We start from the raw sequence: 18373 nt of genomic DNA, 5'->3' as shown, positions 1-18373 counted from the left end.
AGGGGGAAGAACAATCGATCACTTAATTTCTAAATTTAAAAACTGCCATTGAAATGAATCCAGTGAAACAGTCTGATGTTTAAACGAAGTGCCATGAGCAGTCTCCTGGCATCCCTCCCAACTGGCAAGGGGGCCCCCAGGCTCTGTCTCCAGGAACATGCTCTGGCCTATCCCACTTTATTCAGATGCTAAAACATTAGGGTGAGCACACACTTCAGTCTCAGGAAAAAGGTCATTCCGATTTAAGATTGAAACTAGAGCTGGAGTTTCTGCTATCAGTAAATTTACTGTAGAAATGCCTAGACTAAGGAAAATGTAAGTTGACTCCTTGCTCTTGGGCATGTGTTTAAATGACCCAGAGGCAAAACAGTTCTGTTTTTATAATATGGTGGTTGTGTGTGTGGGAGTGTGTTTCCACTTAATGGCCCTACCATGTCCCTGATACTCTAATAGTTCTCTCCTTTATTGAATTAACTTCCTTCTTTCTCTTCTCTTTGTTGTATCATTTTCTTTAATTCCAATGTTAGGTCGATAAATTGGCCTTTATTTATTTATTTATTTTTAAGATTGATTGATTGATTGATTGATTGCTATGTTGGGTCTTCGTTTCTGTGCTAGGGCTTTCTCTAGTTGTGGCAAGCGGGGGCCACTCTTCATCGCGGTGCGCGGGCCTCTCACTATCCCGGCCTCTCTTGTTGCGGAGCACAGGCCCCAGACGCGCAGGCTCAGTAATTGTGGCTCACGGGCCCAGTTGCTCCGCGGCATGTGGGATCCTCCCAGACCAGGGCTCGAACCCGTGTCCCCTGCATTGGCAGGCAGATTCTCAACCACTGCGCCACCAGGGAAGCCCTAAATTGGCCTTTATAATAGCACTTACATCTACCAGTTTCCAGAGGAATATCCTGGCAGTCCCATCCACCAGCTAACTGGTTCTCTCCTCCCTAACCACTCCCCCACCATTCCTACTCCAGCCCCCAAGTACATCCCTACTAGCCCAGAGCACTATGCCGGTGGGCACAGCTTCCACCAGGTTGACCTACTGGGTCATTGGCTGATCTGTCCCTTTTATTTTGAGCCATAAAGTAAGCTGGAAACACCTGGTTTTTTATAAAAAAAAAAAAAACCCTATATATATTTTAAGTCATTTTCTAATAAACTTGTGAAGTAATTGATCCACTGCCTAGGACTGGCTTTAAACATCTTGCTGAGGCTGAGGAAGCATGGCCGCAGTGTATGAGAATAAAACTATTTGCTCTCTGTTCATTATCATTGTCCATCTTTTGAATAACTTCACAAATTTATTGTCTTTAACAAACAAGTGTCTTTAAACAAATAAGTCTGTCTACTTAAAAAAATTGAAAATTTAAAATACAGCATGTCTTGAATAATCATTTTTTTAAGAAAATATCCTCATGGGCTTCCCTGGTGGCGCAGTGGTTGAGAGTCTACCTGCTAATGCAGGGGACACGGGTTCGAGCCCTGGTCTGGGAAGATCCCACATGCCGCGGAGCAACTACTTCCGTGAGCCACAACTACTGAGCCTGCGCGTCTGGAGCCTGTGCTCTGCAATGGGAGAGGCCCTGATAGTGAGAGGCCCGCACACCGCGATGAAGAGTGGCCCCCGCTCACCGCAACTGGAGAAAGCCCTTGCACAGAAACGAAGACTCAACACAGCCAAAAATGAATAATAATAATAAAAAAAAAAAGGAAGAAAATATCCTCATGCTTAAGGTAATTGCAGTATTTTCGGTTTCAGAGATGTGTCAATTGGGCCTGTTTTGTCTTCAGTTTTGCTAGTAGTTTTCAGAGACTCTGTTTTGAATGAAATAGAACTGGAAGAATTTTTAAGTTTCACTTTTAAATGATGTTCAGATTCTATTCCGTTAGAAGTGCTCTTCTGTGCGTGAGAATAGGAATCTGCATATGAAACTGTGCTCCCTATGACTGGGGTATGTAGTGGGTGCTGGGGTTCTCTGTTACTCCTGCCGTTCCAAATGAAAGCTTTCCTGCAGGACATGCCCTACCCCAAAGGGTGCTGCTTTGCTTAATTTTCTGCTCCCTCCCCGGGGACAGCCCCAATCCAATGGCTGTTGATGTGGGGAGTACAATGGCCTGGCCCCCTTGCCTCAATTCAGGGCACTCTAAGGGCCATCCCAGCTCCAGAGCTCACTGCAGAGGATGCTGAGGCCTCAGCTGCAACCGCAGCACAATCCAACCTCACCCTCTGCCTGGTCCACCTTCCCTCACTCCATCACTGGTGTTCCCGAGAGCACGCACAGTAAACGTCCTGCGTGCAAATATCCATCTCAAAGAGTCTGCTTCCCCAGGGTAATTTCAAGAGTGTATTGCCATTCTAGAGACCTTCTGAGGCAAGACTTTAAAACTTCTACTTGAAAATCTTGCCTTAGACTTCGTTACCACACATGAAGCCAGAATCATTTGGAAACTTCTTTAATGCAAAAGCCCCAAATGTGCCTAGCACCCCCTTCCTACAAGCCTGAGCTCAACCTTTAGAACGATGACACTTACAGGTCACCTCTCCCCTTAACCAGGAAGGTTGAAATGTGTAGGCAAAATCAGTTGTGCCTTTCAGGAGGGTCACGGACTCCCACCCCAGAAAATTGCACAACCATACAAAATTCTGGATACAGTTCCAGAAGGATAATAAAATCCCCCCCCCAAAACCATCCATGGATCCCAATTTAAGACCCGTTGCTTTATAGTGAACATAACAAGAACTCATAGTCTCAAAGCTGTTGTCCCCAGCATAGGGAGTAGAGAAGTTTTTTTTTTTTAGGATATATAAGAAGTCCTTATTTGTCTTTATGTAATTCCATCAATAGGTTTTGAATAACCAAATATGAGAGTCAACTTACATTTTCCAGAGTCATATTTGCTGTCCTTGAACCTGTCTCTTTATGATACTTTTTCCTGGTACAGTAGACACTGACGAGGGTGATGATCAGCATCAGGGCAAACACAGCAACAGTGGAAGATGCGGCAATCACAATGGTGTCTCGAGTTGAGCCTCTCTTTTCACACCTTTCTCCCATGTACCACCAGTCTTCCCCTGACGGACACCTACATGTGAGGAACGTGACTCAGAGTTATGAGTTGATATTTTAATCTGAAAATCTTCACCATTGAAGGTGTGAGTGAGTCAACACTCAGGTCACTGGCAGATGGAACTATTTGTCACCCATTCTGGGCTAGAAGGGTTGGTTAGACTAGCACAGGCAGGGCCAACGGAAAGGAACAATGGAATTACTCCTAATCTGGGACTTAACACAGCAGCTCCCAGCTGGGCAAGGAAGGTAGCATAGGTAGTGGAGAAAATTTAGTTCTCAGTGTCCCAGTTCCTCCACATCCCAGCTATGACCGTGGCCAAGCTCTTCTTAGAGTTTAGGTATCTCCATCTAGGAAACGGGGACAGTCACAGTAACCACACCAGCCCGTTGTGAGGACCTAATAAGATATGTAACTCATGAGGACTGTTTCAGGCAATTAGAATAACGTGCTATCTTTGCAAAAATAATTCTGTCGTTCTGCTGGCAACCCAAAGTCCCAAATGGAGAGCAAAAGATAAATATCTTACGAACGGTTTTGAGATGAGAATCAACTGATTTCATTCATATGAAATATCATATGAATCCTACATTGTGGGAATGAAAAAATATGTAACAAAAGAATGGGTAGATTGCATCCTTACCGGCACTCAGCTTTGCCATTGTGGAGAATGCAAACGCCATCATTCTCACATTTAAAGCTTGTGCAAAGGTCATTGATGTCCAAGGTCGGGATTGGCTCATTTTGTGTAGTATTAAGGTGGGATATGTCTAAGGAGGGTGAGAGGAGAGCATGGAGGGAAATCAGTTTGGGGTTTAACAAGCATTTGATCTTTAAATTTCAAAATAAAATGTTCAGGCTTCAGGTTTGTGAGAAATCCAGGTACTCTTGAAGCACCGTTCAGTAATGTTTATAGGCAGAGAAAAAATAAATAGGCAGGCTGAAATCTAGACACAAAGGGAAGCTGATCCAGCCTGTGGGGCTACAACTGAACACGTGCTTGCCTGGGCCTTGGCATGGAAACCAACAGTATTCCTGGAAAATGTAATTATTGGCTGTCATGGCTGAGAAATTTTAGAAGACAATAGATTAATGCTATTACTGACAAGATATATGTGTGTGTGCACACATCTCTATATATGTATGTATAGATATCTGAAAGAGACAATAAAGCCAGATCATTTCCACTCTAATTTTATGTGTTTCTGGGATATTTTTACTTCTGGAATCCTAGAGTTAAATTCTAGGGTATAATGGCTATACTTCAGCTTATTTCTAAAGAAGTGTTCTGGACTAAAGCTTTCCACTATTGCCCCATGCCATGTTAATTAAGTTCTTTATCCTGGAACTGTCTCTGTTTCCATTTAAATTATTTTCATATTGTTAATGATTCATACTAAAAAAAATCTCACTCATGCCCATTCCCTCCCACGTCTCTAATATATCTAAAAACGGAATCCAGAAGAACACAGTAAATAATCAACGACCACAAAAAAAAAAGCAGCTTAGATAAAACTATTTTTATTGACATACCTTCCACTGTCAGGAGGATATAAACATCATCTCCTTTTATAAAATCTCTGCTTTTCAGCCTCTCATGGGTCATAAAGACACTGTTTCCATAGCCACTACCTCTTTGAAACTGAGTTCCATTAGGGAAAAAAACTTGTGTTCCCACTTTGGAAGGCCTGTCCCAAAAATAGGTTCCATTACCTGAAAAAGCAATTTATATTAATGGACTGTGTTTAGCATCATCATAGCTTTTGGTGTAGGAAAGCACAGGCAATGTGAAGCACAATTAGGGTAGAGCTCAAAGTAACTCAGTGATGCTATTGACCTGTAATGTATTCCCTGGCAAGTCACTGGAGTTTGTTCATTTATACTGTCCTAAAGAAACGAGATGACATGGCAGGGAGGACCACATTCTGGAATATGAGTGGAGAGGTATCAAAAGTTTCCTACATGGGGTGTCACACTTCTACTGAATGAGCAGTGTAGAAACTCCGCTGCCCATTAGAATCATTCTTTAATGGCCTTCTGAGTTACAGGTAGTCCTTTTAGCTGAGTTAAATCAATGTGTTACTGAGAGAGTTTTTAATATTGGCACTGAACAATTCATCTCAGTAACTGAATTATTCAGTTACTAACAGACTAAAGTCCTTCAGGAGTAGAAGACAGTGGGAAGCACTGCTTCTGGGAAAAGGTGGCGACCCACCCAAACTTGAGCCATTTTCAACATGATTCAGGGAGAAATGTTTTGGAAAAAGGTAAAGAAATTCTGAACATCAAATCCCCATACCTCTTTGTGAATACTATTTTTTTCGTATCAGATTATATATTTTTTTTTTCCCCAAGTCACTCAGGTCCATTCTTTTCATATACAGAATTCAGATTTGGCAATAATATTCACCTTGCCACAATTCCATTTTTCACTTTATCATGTTCCCAGAGGGCGAAGGATTATTACAATTAGAAATGTGATCATTGCTTTCTGGGTGCTGCTTCTTTTTCAGACTAGAAAGAGGGGGGATGGTGTCACCATTGGCAAGTCCTCCAGAATTCTTTAATAAGAAGTTGCAATCCATTCCCATACCCTTCCCAACACTACGGAGCACCTACTCAACATCTTCGTTCTGATCAAAAACCACCCCCATTACAAAAGCTGAACTGTTTTTGAGAATTCAGAGGCAAGACCAGGACAGCATGGGTTAGGAGAACTCAACATCTGAGAGCCTCTCCGTACCAGGCCCTTCCACAAACTTCCCTACTTGATCTGTAGAGATACTTTTAACAAACGTGTGGGGTTTTTATTACTGTCCCAGTTTTACTTCTGAGGACACTGGTATTTCAAGAGATTATCTGCTCAAGGTTACATAGCTAATGAGAAGCAAACCTTGGATTGAACCCAGGTGCATCGGACTCTAAAACTAAAACACTCCTCGTACAACCCTGGGAATTCAGGTATTGTCATCAGTTTCCAAAAATATAGCCAATATCTTCTCAATTTGTTGGCATCTTTGCTGACATTTCTGACAGTCTCCTGCCTGGGAGACTCTGTCCACAGCAGCTGAAGCCCTTCCCCTAAATATCTTCTGATCCTTAGATTTGGGGCTCAAAATTCCCTAGCTACCTGGCTATGCAGTCTCTCCTTCCCAAATCATCCATCCCTCCTAGAGCAGTGATTGTGTATTAGCAATAAAAAAGATGAGTCACAAACCGGTGGTCATAAATGGGTCTGTAGTTATACTCCGCTGGTTGGACATACGCTGTCGAATGTCAGGATTTTGATCCAAGATGGTCATCGTGACTTGTTGCCAAGGACATGGCCACTCTAATTGATCATCATTGGCTCCAGAGATCAAGTGGAAATACATTCCTATATTAGGCAAACTACTTAGATTCAAGCAAATCTGAAAGGCATAGCCTTTAGAAGAATAAAATGAAGGACTGAAGACAGATCCACTGGGGCTGCCAATGAGCTGTGTGAAATTCCTTATATGCCAGACATGATGAGGGCACTGTGTTTCTGAAAGATTGATGTCATCAATAGACAGGCCACCCCGTGAGGCACCAGCGCCTCTGACCCCTCCAAATACCACTCTAAATTTGTTGCTCACTTTCAGTGTTACGTGGTAAAGTTGCCAGCTCCCAATGGGTATATCTGCAAAAGAGACATTATTATTCCAAAGAGGACAAAGGACTATGAATCATGTGCAAATCGACATTAGAGTTCTAACCTTCATGGACAAAGGATCTTTCTAGACCTACTGCTTCCTGTTGGTATGAGGTATGGCTTTCTTACCCTCCAGCCCAGGCCCAGTTACTTCAAGGCATTTCTGTGGGGATGGCGCAGCTCTCTGGAATATTTGGATGCTTATCTAGCTGATTCTTAGATAGATCACCCTTTCCCAGAGATAGGTGAGCAAACGATAACATCTAACTCATGAGAATTCCATGCCCAACTTACAAGTTACCTCCCATTCAGTTAGTTAAACAGACAAGCAAGCCCAATACTCTACACTTGTACCCCAGATTCCTGTGATACTCAGCTGAAGCCTCCTTTAATCTATTTATACTTTGACTGGAATACTTCTTTCACATGCAAAATTTTTAGTCAACTCTTTGGCAGTATTAAGCATGAATTCACCAAACCCTAGAAAGCCCACATCTTACAACTGACTCGATGTTACATATCTAATATTTGGTACCATTTCCTTTCTTCCCAGACTACACGTCCCCGCCACTATTACTCCTACCCCTAGCTAGCAGCACATTGTATGACATCTTGTCTTATTTTCTGATGTCACATACCCAAGTAAGAAGCAGTCCATTTAAAAGTTTTCAGAAGCCTCCCAGGTAGAGAATAGCTCAGGAATTCATGTCAAACCAGTAGTTAACTCAATGCCTTCAAACTTAAATATATTGGCACTTAATGAGAAACATGTTGCTTGAAAATAAGTTAGAAAGATCCAAATTACAGAAAATGCTATTCTCCGTGGAAGGACCCCAGATTGAACAAAAACCTTTCATGAGAGCCTCTACTTCATTTTTACCAGTACTTTCAGTTTAAATTCTGGACTCCTAAGCAGGTTTCTTAAGTACATTTTGTGCTATTATCTGTCAATAATAACACCCACAGATTGCTAATGCAAGGGATTATATATGTATAATCAAATATGTGTGTAATAATCTTATTTATAATCTTTTATATATGCATTAGATACATAAAATGTACATGTATAATGTGTGTATATATGTGTGTGTGTATATATATATATATTGGCATGACATATGACATAATGTGGATCAGTTTTATAATAGGTTTTAGTCAATTCATTCAAACCAAGAGGTCATTGTGTGGAGCAGACAGTAATGCAGCCGCCAGGGCACAGCCCCTCCCTTCCTCAGGGGACCTTCTGAACCATCTGCTTTAATATGTGGTCAACGTGACCCACCTCCCGGACACATGATTAGAAGGAAGCATGGCCGCCTAATCAGTGATGCCCTCTCTCCACTCAGAATTGCTCCAGAAGATGCATTTAACTCAAGTCATAACAATTAGAATCCTTCGCTGGAATTTATTTTTCTAGGCTAGAAATTACAGGAAGAGTCCCTTCTCTAGTCTGATGGCACATTTGGTAAAATGTAAGCTGGGAAGTGTAACAGCCAAAGCACCAGTTTTACGGACAAAGCCCATCTGAGATAACAGGAAAGGTCCCCAACCATGTAAAGGGACAGGTCCCATCCTGCCTGAGGCCAATTCCTCTCTTCTCCATCCTACAATATAGTTATGTTGAGCCAGTAACTCTTCACATTTTGCCTAAGCTAGTTTCCATTATATTTTTTATTAGTTGCCAAGAACGGACTTCCCCAACGACAGAGACTGATCTACAGTTTCTTAAGTGTCACATATTCTGTAGCACAGAAAGGACTCTTATTTAACTTCCCAACCACTGCATAAAGCAAGTAGGATCAAGTTCTACATTGAAAAGTACTAAGTCCAAAAAAAAAAAAAGTACTAAGTCCATAGCCCCTACCCTGTTGTAAGTGGTTTTGCATTAAGTAAAGGGTTAAGACTGACTCACTCTGAACCCAAGAATAAGAATGTTGATAGTGTACCTTTTATTTCTTCCACAAGGGTCAGAGTCCTGTTCACATTGGCTGCAGAATACTCCCTGATATAGATGTTCAGTTGGTCATATTCACTTCCACTGTTATATAAAAAAAATTGCAAGCACTGAAATCCTCGTTTAGGGTATAGTATTCTACTTCCCAGCATTGCTGTGGCCCCCTCATTTACAGAGCTACTGTTGAAATGCATGAAGAAACCAGAACCTGTTAAAGAGGACAAATGCAGAACTGAGAAAACAGATACCGAATACAGGAATGCGTGTCTCGCGGGCACTCTATTTCCACCTAGTTCCCACTGTATGCAGGACACTGTTTTGAGCATTTAAATGCAGTTCTTGGAGCAGGCAGTCTATGAAAAAAAAGCAACATTAGGTCACTTCTTTCTTACTACACATGTTAGTTTTCAAAAATGGGAAAAAGTGTTACCTGTTTGGTTTAGCCTCTCTCTCTCTCCCTCTTTCTCTCTCTCTCTCCACCCGCCCCTTCCCTTCCTCCCTCCTACTGATCTATGTAGAACCACTATCCACTATTCAAATCTACATTTAAAAAATATTTTTTTAATTGAAATATGTTTGACATGTACCATTGTGTAAATTTAAGGTACACAACATGTTCATTTGACACATTTATATATTGGCATCTGATTGTCATTGTATCAATAATTAGCACTTCTCTCACAATACATAATATCATTTCTTTTTGGTGGTGGGAATAATTAAGTCTAGTCTCAGCAGGTTTGATGATTATAATACAATATTGTTGCCTATATTCACTATGCTGTGCATTAGATCTCTAGGGCTTTTTACTACTCGTTACAAGTTTGTACCTTTAAACAACATCTGTCCTGTCCCCACCAATCCCCCAAAAAAGAAAAAGGAAAAGCACCTCCATGCTCTTAGGGATCTCAACCCCTTCCCAGATCATCTGAGCTGTCAAGCAATGGCCCTGGGTTCTGAAGGCTAGTTTTACATATTTGCTGCCAGAAATGAGCAAATAAATAAAAATGTGGTGCTTGTAGCCAAATAAATGACTATTTGATTCAAAACAAAATTTTAATGGAAAAGAATACTCATCTGAGTAAAATTAAATAAATTGTACTTTCTACCTTCATTTAAAGTATTTTTGTAACAGGAACGTGTAATCACAACCAGCTGAAATTCTGAAACTGATTAATTCACAGCCTGGTGCTGTTCACTGGAAGTTCTCTTGGATTCTTGAGGCTTCAAGAAAACAACCCCACTGCTCCAGAGAAAAGAGTCCTTTCAGGGAGGGGCAGCCCCTCTTGCTGTGGGCACATACTATGGGTAGAGGCTTCACAGAGCCCAGTGCTGACTCATGGGGAAAAAAAGCAAACTCGGACAGTAAAAAGCAAAGAAATTAACCATATCCTTATAAGGCACAGAACCAATTCCTGAGTAGCGCTAGTGGGCTATCATTAATAATTCTAATAAAAATAAGAACTCAAATCCCAGTATTTCACAGCAAAGAAAGAGGCTAGAACCACTGAGAGTAAAATCTGGAAGTATCTCACTCCTGTTACCTTTGCACCGGCCCATGTTGGAGTGATCACTGTCTGGCCCCTCAGGAACCTGGGAGACCCGTTGCCAGTCAGCACTATCTTCTGAACTTTGAATCATACCACACACATTTTCCAGTTCAAAATCGCACGACTCCATAAAGCTCAAGGAAGAGGCTACCAAAGCAGAAAAACAATTATTGACGTTCATATATAACATGATAATCTAAGTAATAAAAACTGAGATTATCCAGAAGCACTAGGAAGTCTAGGATGACATTAAAGGGGACTCGTCACTGATTCTGGGTGATGGTGGCTTCAAGATCTCTTGATATCTGCAAAACCAAGAAAATCGACCAACTGTGTAGTTCTGTATAAGCTGCCTGCCCCACGTCTTGTTTATCAGGTTAACTAATTATAGAAACCTGAGTCTACACTCCCCTAGTTATTCAGAGTAATAAACCTCAACCCGGATTATTTGATCCCATTTATATTATGACTGTACACCTCATTTGGGCTGAAAAGAGTTTTGAATATCAAGTTGGTCCACATTTGCATTAGTAACAGCTTCAAAAACTTGAATGGGGCATGCTCATGCTGCTACAGGACTCAGTTTGTTTTTATATCTAAAGCCCAGAACTTGTGAGAAGAAAAATGCTGCTTCCATGTTGTAGTCTGGTATCTGGGAGCTATTCTGTTTTGTTTTGTTTTGTTTTCTTTCTTTCAGAATATCAAACTTCAACTATCCAACTATTATTTTCAAACAATTATCTAACTATAATTTCAGAAAACCCAGCAGTGCTCGGCAAAATGGCACAGAACAGAATGTTTTCCTACAGAGCAGAGAGGAAGAGAAGTCATTTCAAAGAACCTGTCACATACAGCAGTTATACAGTTGATTCAACTTTAAGAGATCAGAGTCACTGAAATCCATTCGTTGGCCAATCACATCCATGAAGTCTGGGATCCTTGTCACAATTGTTGGTTCCGATCCATTCTGGAATGCAGTTTTACTGTAGTGCATCACTGAGCTGTAATCATAGGGAACGTTCAGGGAGTCTGCTTTTCGGTCATCATAGGATTTAAAATTTTTCTCTTTGCCTAAATGATAGATAAAAATCTTTAATTACTTGATGTTCACAAAATTTAGTTTATCTTACTCCAAAGACTGTTAACTTAGAAATAAAGACTATAATAAACAGTGCAACCTTGGCTACAACTGACACTCTATGGTATTTCAAGAGTGTTTCATATATTCCTATCTTAGAATAGACTATTCAAACTTAGAATTGTAATACCAGCTGTCATGCTGAACTTATCTAAGGTTTCATTTCAGCTCAAAGTAGGACTTTAGCATTTGGCCTAAGGTTCTAAGAACTGCTAATGGAAAGAAGGATTCTAAAAGGTGTTGTTGAAACACTCAGGGTCATTGGCAATGAGGAGAGGTAGGGTATCCTCAGCGGATGGAGATGAAAATAAGAGGACTTTGGGAGGTGTGATGGGGTAGGACCTGGGAATGATAACGTGGTCATCAGAAAGGATTGACATCGTCAGTGATTTCTTAGTTATCTTAGTTATTCTTAGTTTCTGGAATACGTGTAGATGTATGTAAATAAATACATTTAGAGAAGATTCCTGACCACTTAGCATCATACCAATGGGCCACTGATTGCAATGTGAAATCGAAAGATTTTACAGACACAACAAGGTAGATTTGATCAACAAAGAATAAAGATGTGTTATCAAATCGAGGCAGAAGTTTCTAACAGAAATAAGACATTGGAAATCCTAAAGAGTGAGGCCATGGATTAAAGCTCAACACTTCTCTTGTAGAAATCTTTCAGTTGGCTTCAGTGCCTTCCCCCAGACTCTGGGTAGGGGTGAGGCCAGGGGCAGGTAATGTGATGTTAGAATTGTGATGTCAGGGGCCCTCAGCGCAGAGCAGCCCTCACTGGCCTCACTTGATAGCGATGCCATCCTTCCCCTCCCCCTCCCCCCCACACCCCCGCCATACCCTATGGAGGCAGGATGGATGGGGAAACTAAGTATCACTGAGGAAAACGTGAGTTGTAGTCGGACATGGTTATTAAAACCTTTCTGACTTTGAGCACAAAGTCACAAAAAGTTCAGGCTGTTCAACTACTGCAGTGTTTCCCAACGTGGGCTCCAAAGAACAATAAATCCGGGTGATCAGCTCGGTGCTTTGTGACCACCTAGAGGGGTGGGATAGGGAGGGAGGGAGGGAAACACAGGAGGGAGGAGATATGGGGATATATGTATATGTATAGCTGATTCACTTTGTTATACAGCAGGAACTAACACACCATTGTAAAGCAATTATACTCCAATAAAGATGTTAAAAAAAATAAAAAATAAAAAAAAATTTTAAGAAAAGAACAATAAATCCAAATACTCCACAAAAAGAAAAAAAAAAAATAAGCATGATCAAGTCATTTTGGGAAATGCTCCTCTTGGAGATTTACAATTCGTGTTAGTCTAGCAAAGACACTGAACAGTACAGCAGTGTAAATAACTCTAAGTTTAATTTCTTTTAACCTAGGATTTCCCAAATTAATTTGACCACAGATTCCTTTCCACACAACCCCCCTGAACAGATTGTGCAATGGCACTACATAAAATAATCTTTGGGAAACACTGGTTTCTAAGATCACATCCAGCTCAAAATGGGTTCTGGAATACTGTTCCCCCAAAACCTTCAGGCACTTCAACTCCTATTGAATTAGAGCCAAATCAAGTAAGATCAAAACATCAGAGTTTTCCCATTATTAATAGACAGCACCAATGGCAGAAGAGGGCACATGTTTAGAAATGCAGTATTTAACTTAAAAACAATGTAAGAAAACAAGATTAATGTACCTGAAATAATTCTGTCCCAAATTATGCTGACATAGTCATCCCGATCAGACCGAGACTGTTCATGCCAGAATCCCAGTGCATGGAGAAACTCATGTTGAACTGTTGCTATTTTCTCACAGCCCTTTCCGATGGAGAGTTCTTGCCTCCCAATGCGACTATTTCCCACTGAAGACCAGCAGCTTACAGGAGAGTTTACAGGAGAAGGGGGAGAGTGTTTTATATTGATGCAGGTGGAGGTCCTAGGGCAAAATCCCAGATGCCTAATCCACTTAGGTACCCACCTAGATCCTTCACTTATGTCTGGACACCATGTATTTCTCTCAAAACCCCAGTGAGGTATGAAAAGCCTTCCAGACCAGATGATCTTTGGAGAACTTGGGCTGACACCAAATGCTTAAAAAGTCAGCCTCCATTGAGGAATGATTAAGATAATATATGTAAAATGATTAGCAAAATATCTGGCACATGTAGGCATTCAATAAAAATGTTCTTTTATCATTAAAAAAAAAAAAAAAAGTCAGCCTCCAGGCAGCCTAGTCCTGATCTTTTCTGGAAATTTCAAAATTTTTCAGATGGTCCTTGAATAAGGGTTTTATAGGTATAGCAACCATTCAGAATTGCTGACCTTGAGTCAAATAACTATCATCTTCTTAACTGAAGTAGTAAGAGTTCTTAGGTTAAAATAAATTTAAATATACATGTGCGCATGCATACAGATGGGTTTTACTTGAAGGCAGAAATAAGGAGTGTAGAAACTACAAACAGGCTGAAGTTCACAGAGTCATAGGGTGGATGGCATGCGATCCCACCTTCCTTGTCTTAACATTGGCAGTCTGGTTGCATATATGAAAATAATCTTTTATGGCTAGAGAAAACAGATCCAGCAAACAGCAACGGAACCCCCGACCCCCCCAAGGTTAGGGTCGAGGGCAACTGCTGTGATGTAATGCCCCAGCCACAACAGTTCTCATCAGAACACTTAAAAGACCAACTCTTCAACTTACCCATTGCCCTTGAACACTGATATATAGTTGGGTTCTCCAGACCAAGGCTTGAAGTCAATGCATGTTTTTAGGCGATAGCGTTCAAATGCATTGAGGATAACTCCCCTGGCATTCATTTCTGAAGGAAGAAAACAAACAAAAGTAAACTTATTAAAATTACCACCATTGAACAGTTCACCATGGAAACAGGCCATGCAATATATTGTTTATCATGAGTTAGTCCCTCCATGAATATTTAGTGTTTTATTTTTTAAAAACTTAGTATACAGTACCAATCAAGTATCACATGCAATTAACTGGTTGTTCTTCAGGTAGCCTTTTTTCACCCCATATATATTTCCCTGGAGTCATTAGAGGTGCAAATAACAAAAAGGGCATTTCCTTACCTCAGAGAACATATACATCGGTTCGCAGGCAACCAAAATGAACAATCACTGTCACATGCTTCATCTAAGAAGCTATAATATGTATTTAAAGCCTCACAGCAGAGTTTTTAATCTGAGGACCTTGAGATGAGAGGGACCATGAATATGCTGAAATAGTAGACAAAGAATTATGTCTATATCTATGTTTATATCTGTCTCTGCAAAGTGCATTTTCTGGGGAGAGCATTCATAAGATTCGCAAGTGAGTTCCGGGTCCAAAACACGAATAACAACCATTGCTTTCAAGTTGAGTGATGCTAACAGGTTAGATAGAATGGAGCTCAAAGAAGGCAGAGGTGTGAAAGCAACAAAGACGTTCAGGAAAAGAAGCTCAGAGGGCAACCCGGAGGAAGGAGCTGTATCAGGTGCATGTGGAGAGACAGTCACAGCTGGGGTCAAGTACGGTGAAGTGAAGGATGGTGTCTGCCGGGAGGTGGGAGACAGTATGGCAGAGAAGATGGTGTGTGGACTTTGGAACCAGACACAGCTAAGTTCTCCCCTATCCTCACCACTGACTTTTGATGCATAATCTTTGCCAATTTAATTTACCCTTAGAGCTTTGGTATTATCATCAGATCAGCTAAGTGGGGGATTAAAATCAACTTCACAGGGATATTGTGAGGATAGCAGAGAAAGTAGAGGTGAAGTTCCAAGTACAATAGTCTCCCTTTATCTGCAGTTTCAGTTACCTGCAGTTAACCAAGGTCCAAAAATATTAAATGGAAAACTCCAGAAATAAGCAATGCATAATTTTTAAGTTGCACGCCACTCTGAGAGCTTGACGAAATCTTGGGCCATGCCTCTCCATCCCACCAGGGATTCCCCAACCCTGGACATCCATCATCTGCTCCCAACACCCAATCATCAACATCATCATGAGTCAGTGACCCAGCATCACCCGAAGCAGAAGATCCTCCTTCTGACGTGTCATCAGAAGGTCAATAGTAGCCTAACGTTACATCACAATGCCTACGTCATTCACCTCATTTCATCTCATGATGCAGGCATTTTATCATCTCACATCATCACAAGAAGAAGGGTGAGTACAGTACAATAAAATATTTTGAGAGAGAGAGACCACATTCACATAACTTTTATTACAGTGTATTATAATTGTTCTCTTTTCTTATTAGTTACTATCTCTTCCTGTGCCTAATTTATAAATTAAACTTTATCATAGGTATGTAGTATAGGAAAAAACATGCTATATATAGGGTTTGGTACTACCCACAGCTTCAGGCATCCACTGGGGGTCTTGGAACATATCCCCCAAGCATAAGGGGGCACTACTGTAAAGTGAGCATTTATCAAATGTTTATTTCCTTCCTACCTTCTTACACGTCCATTGCACAAAAATTTAAAGACATTATTCAAAATGCCTCTGTCTAGGTGAAAGTAAAGAACAAGATACATGTGGGACCTAAAATCCATGAATCTATAAGAGGCACTCAGAATTCAACCTTTTACAATATCACACAAATAATACATATTCATTGTAAGTAAGTTAGAAAATATAAACAAAAAGAAAGAAATTATAAAATCTTACCCAGAAATAACCACATTTATCATACTTTTTTCTTATGAATATGTACATACATAATATACATATTTTTATAAAAAGTAAAGTCACAGCCTACATAATATTTTATAAACTATTTTTTCACTAAATAATATATCTTAAAATCTTGCTTCATCAGTATTGTTTTTACCATTTTAATGGCCACATTATATGACTGTAAGATACATAACTAACTTCCTACTGTCAAATATTTAAATTGTTTCCAAATTTTCTGTATTGTAAGTATCACATTTGGGTCACTATTTCAGATCTAACACTTCCTTAAGATAAGGCATGATGATACCGACCACCACATGACTGTTTTTGAACTGAACGTAAAAGGAGCTTGCTTGCCTTCGCTTTTTATCAAAGCTTAATGAGGATAGTTTCTATCCTGCGTTGAATTGTTTGGAGACTCAAATAAGGTAAGAAGGTAGGAAGGAAATAAACATATATACACATATATATGTGTATATATGTATGTATATACATACGTATATATGTGTATATACATATGTATATGTATTATATACATACATATATATGATTTTGAAACAAAAGTATTTTTAAATTTTTAATCAAAAGATTAAAATTAAAAATAAATATTTAAATAAGGAGAGGTTGGTAAAAGGGTACAAACTTTCAACTGTAAAATAAATAAGATCTGAGAATCTAATGTAAAACATGGTGACTAGGCTTCCCTGGTGGCGCAGTGGTTGAGAATCTGCCTGCCGATGCCGGGGACACGGGTTCGAGCCCTGGTCTGAGAAGATCCCACATGCTGCGGAGCAACTGGGCCCTTGAGCCACAACTACTGAGCCTGCGCGTCTGGGGCCTGTGCTCCGCAACAAGAGAGGCTGCGATAGTGAGAGGCCTGCGCACCGCGATGAAGAGTGGCCCCCGCTCGCCGCAACTAGAGAAAGCCCCCGCACAGAAACAAAGACCCAAAACAGCCAAAAATAAATAAATAAATAAATAAATTTATTAAAAAAAAACATGGTGACTATAGTTGATAGTACTGTATTGCATAACTGAAATTTGCTAAGAGAGTAGAACATAAATGTTCTCACACACACAAAAAAGGAGAAATATGTGAGGTGATGGATGTGTTAACTCGATGTGGGAATCCTTTCACAATGTATACATATGTCAAATCACCACAGTTACAATTTAAATATCTTATAATTTTATGTCAATTATACCTCAATAAAGCTGAAATATTTTTAATTTTAATAAAACCTTTCAGATTTTCCCCAGTTCCAAAAGCCAATGAACGTCATTCTCTCCTGATGTTACACAAGCTCTTTATAGCTTCTAATCCTATTAATTACTGTTGCTTTGGCTTTTTCTGCCCTACTCTTGGTTTTTCATCTGTTTAATGGCCAATCTTCCCTTCTCAAAAATCTCTATCAGATCTCCCATCTATATCAATTCCAAAAAGTTGCTCTCCCAGGCTGAATTCCATTCTGTGCCATCTTCTTACTCAATACAATCTTCCTGGGTCATCCAATAAGATCCATTATCTATGAAGTACTTGTTATATGCAATGCACTATGTGAGAATCTCATCCATATCCATAGCTTCAACCATCTCCTATACCCTTAATAACTCCCTGTTAGATTTCTCTATCTTGAATGACCAGATCAGACACCAAGCCATTATATGATATCTCCACCACAGTGAGCCTGATGCATTTCAAATTCTGCATGCCAAAAACCAATTTCCACCACATTTCTCTATCCTACCCTCTCCAAGACATATTCCCTATTCTTGTTAGAGGTGTTACCATCCACCCAGTTGTCTAAGACATAATCTTGGACACTAGCACTTCTTTCCCTAGACTCACCTTCTTCTTGATCTCTTGGAGCCAATCACCAAATTTAATTGTCTCCTAAGCCTCTCTTAGAATTATCCACTCTTTTCTATCCTTGCTGAGAGAGTCTTGGTTCAGAAACTCTTTAATCTTTCCCTGAATTTCTTCAAGTCTAACTGATCTTCCCACTCTCTTTCTGTCCCACTGATAATACATCTTCTGCACTGCAACCAGAGTGATAACAATCTCACTCCTGCATTAAAACCTTTAGTGGTTTCACATTACCACTGGTATATACACCAAGTTCTTTAACATGGGAAAGACTCAAGTCCTTCCAATCTGAAGTCTGCCTATCTGTTCAACTTCATTATCTCCCCGCTCTCAACCTACTTCCCACCAGGGGTTTTCTTCCTTTCCCCATGCCTTTGCACATAGTGATCCATCTGCCTAGAGCACGCTTCCCTTACTGTCAGAGGCTGCACT

At 40.3% G+C, this 18373-nt stretch overlaps 1 protein-coding gene across 1 annotated transcript in view; it reads right to left on the bottom strand.

Annotated features, from left to right (window-relative positions):
• MEP1B (meprin A subunit beta) overlaps window positions 1–18373 on the bottom strand; it is a 33160-nt gene that overhangs the window by 73 nt on the left and 14714 nt on the right. Inside the window, exons 6-14 of the mRNA XM_059894462.1 lie at window positions 14095–14212; window positions 13091–13269; window positions 11096–11314; window positions 10238–10390; window positions 8686–8901; window positions 6284–6727; window positions 4600–4779; window positions 3710–3836; window positions 2877–3081 (exon numbers count right to left, since the gene is read on the bottom strand). Of these exons, the coding sequence (XP_059750445.1) occupies window positions 2877–3081; window positions 3710–3836; window positions 4600–4779; window positions 6284–6727; window positions 8686–8901; window positions 10238–10390; window positions 11096–11314; window positions 13091–13269; window positions 14095–14212 (1841 nt within the window). The remainder of the gene's footprint in view (window positions 1–2876; window positions 3082–3709; window positions 3837–4599; window positions 4780–6283; window positions 6728–8685; window positions 8902–10237; window positions 10391–11095; window positions 11315–13090; window positions 13270–14094; window positions 14213–18373) is intronic.

This window comes from Balaenoptera ricei, chromosome 14 (genome assembly GCF_028023285.1).
Source record: "Balaenoptera ricei isolate mBalRic1 chromosome 14, mBalRic1.hap2, whole genome shotgun sequence".
Classification (NCBI taxonomy): Eukaryota; Metazoa; Chordata; class Mammalia; order Artiodactyla; family Balaenopteridae; genus Balaenoptera; species Balaenoptera ricei.
Note: the sequence above shows the minus strand (reverse complement) of the source record. Positions and strands in the feature narration are given on the sequence as shown.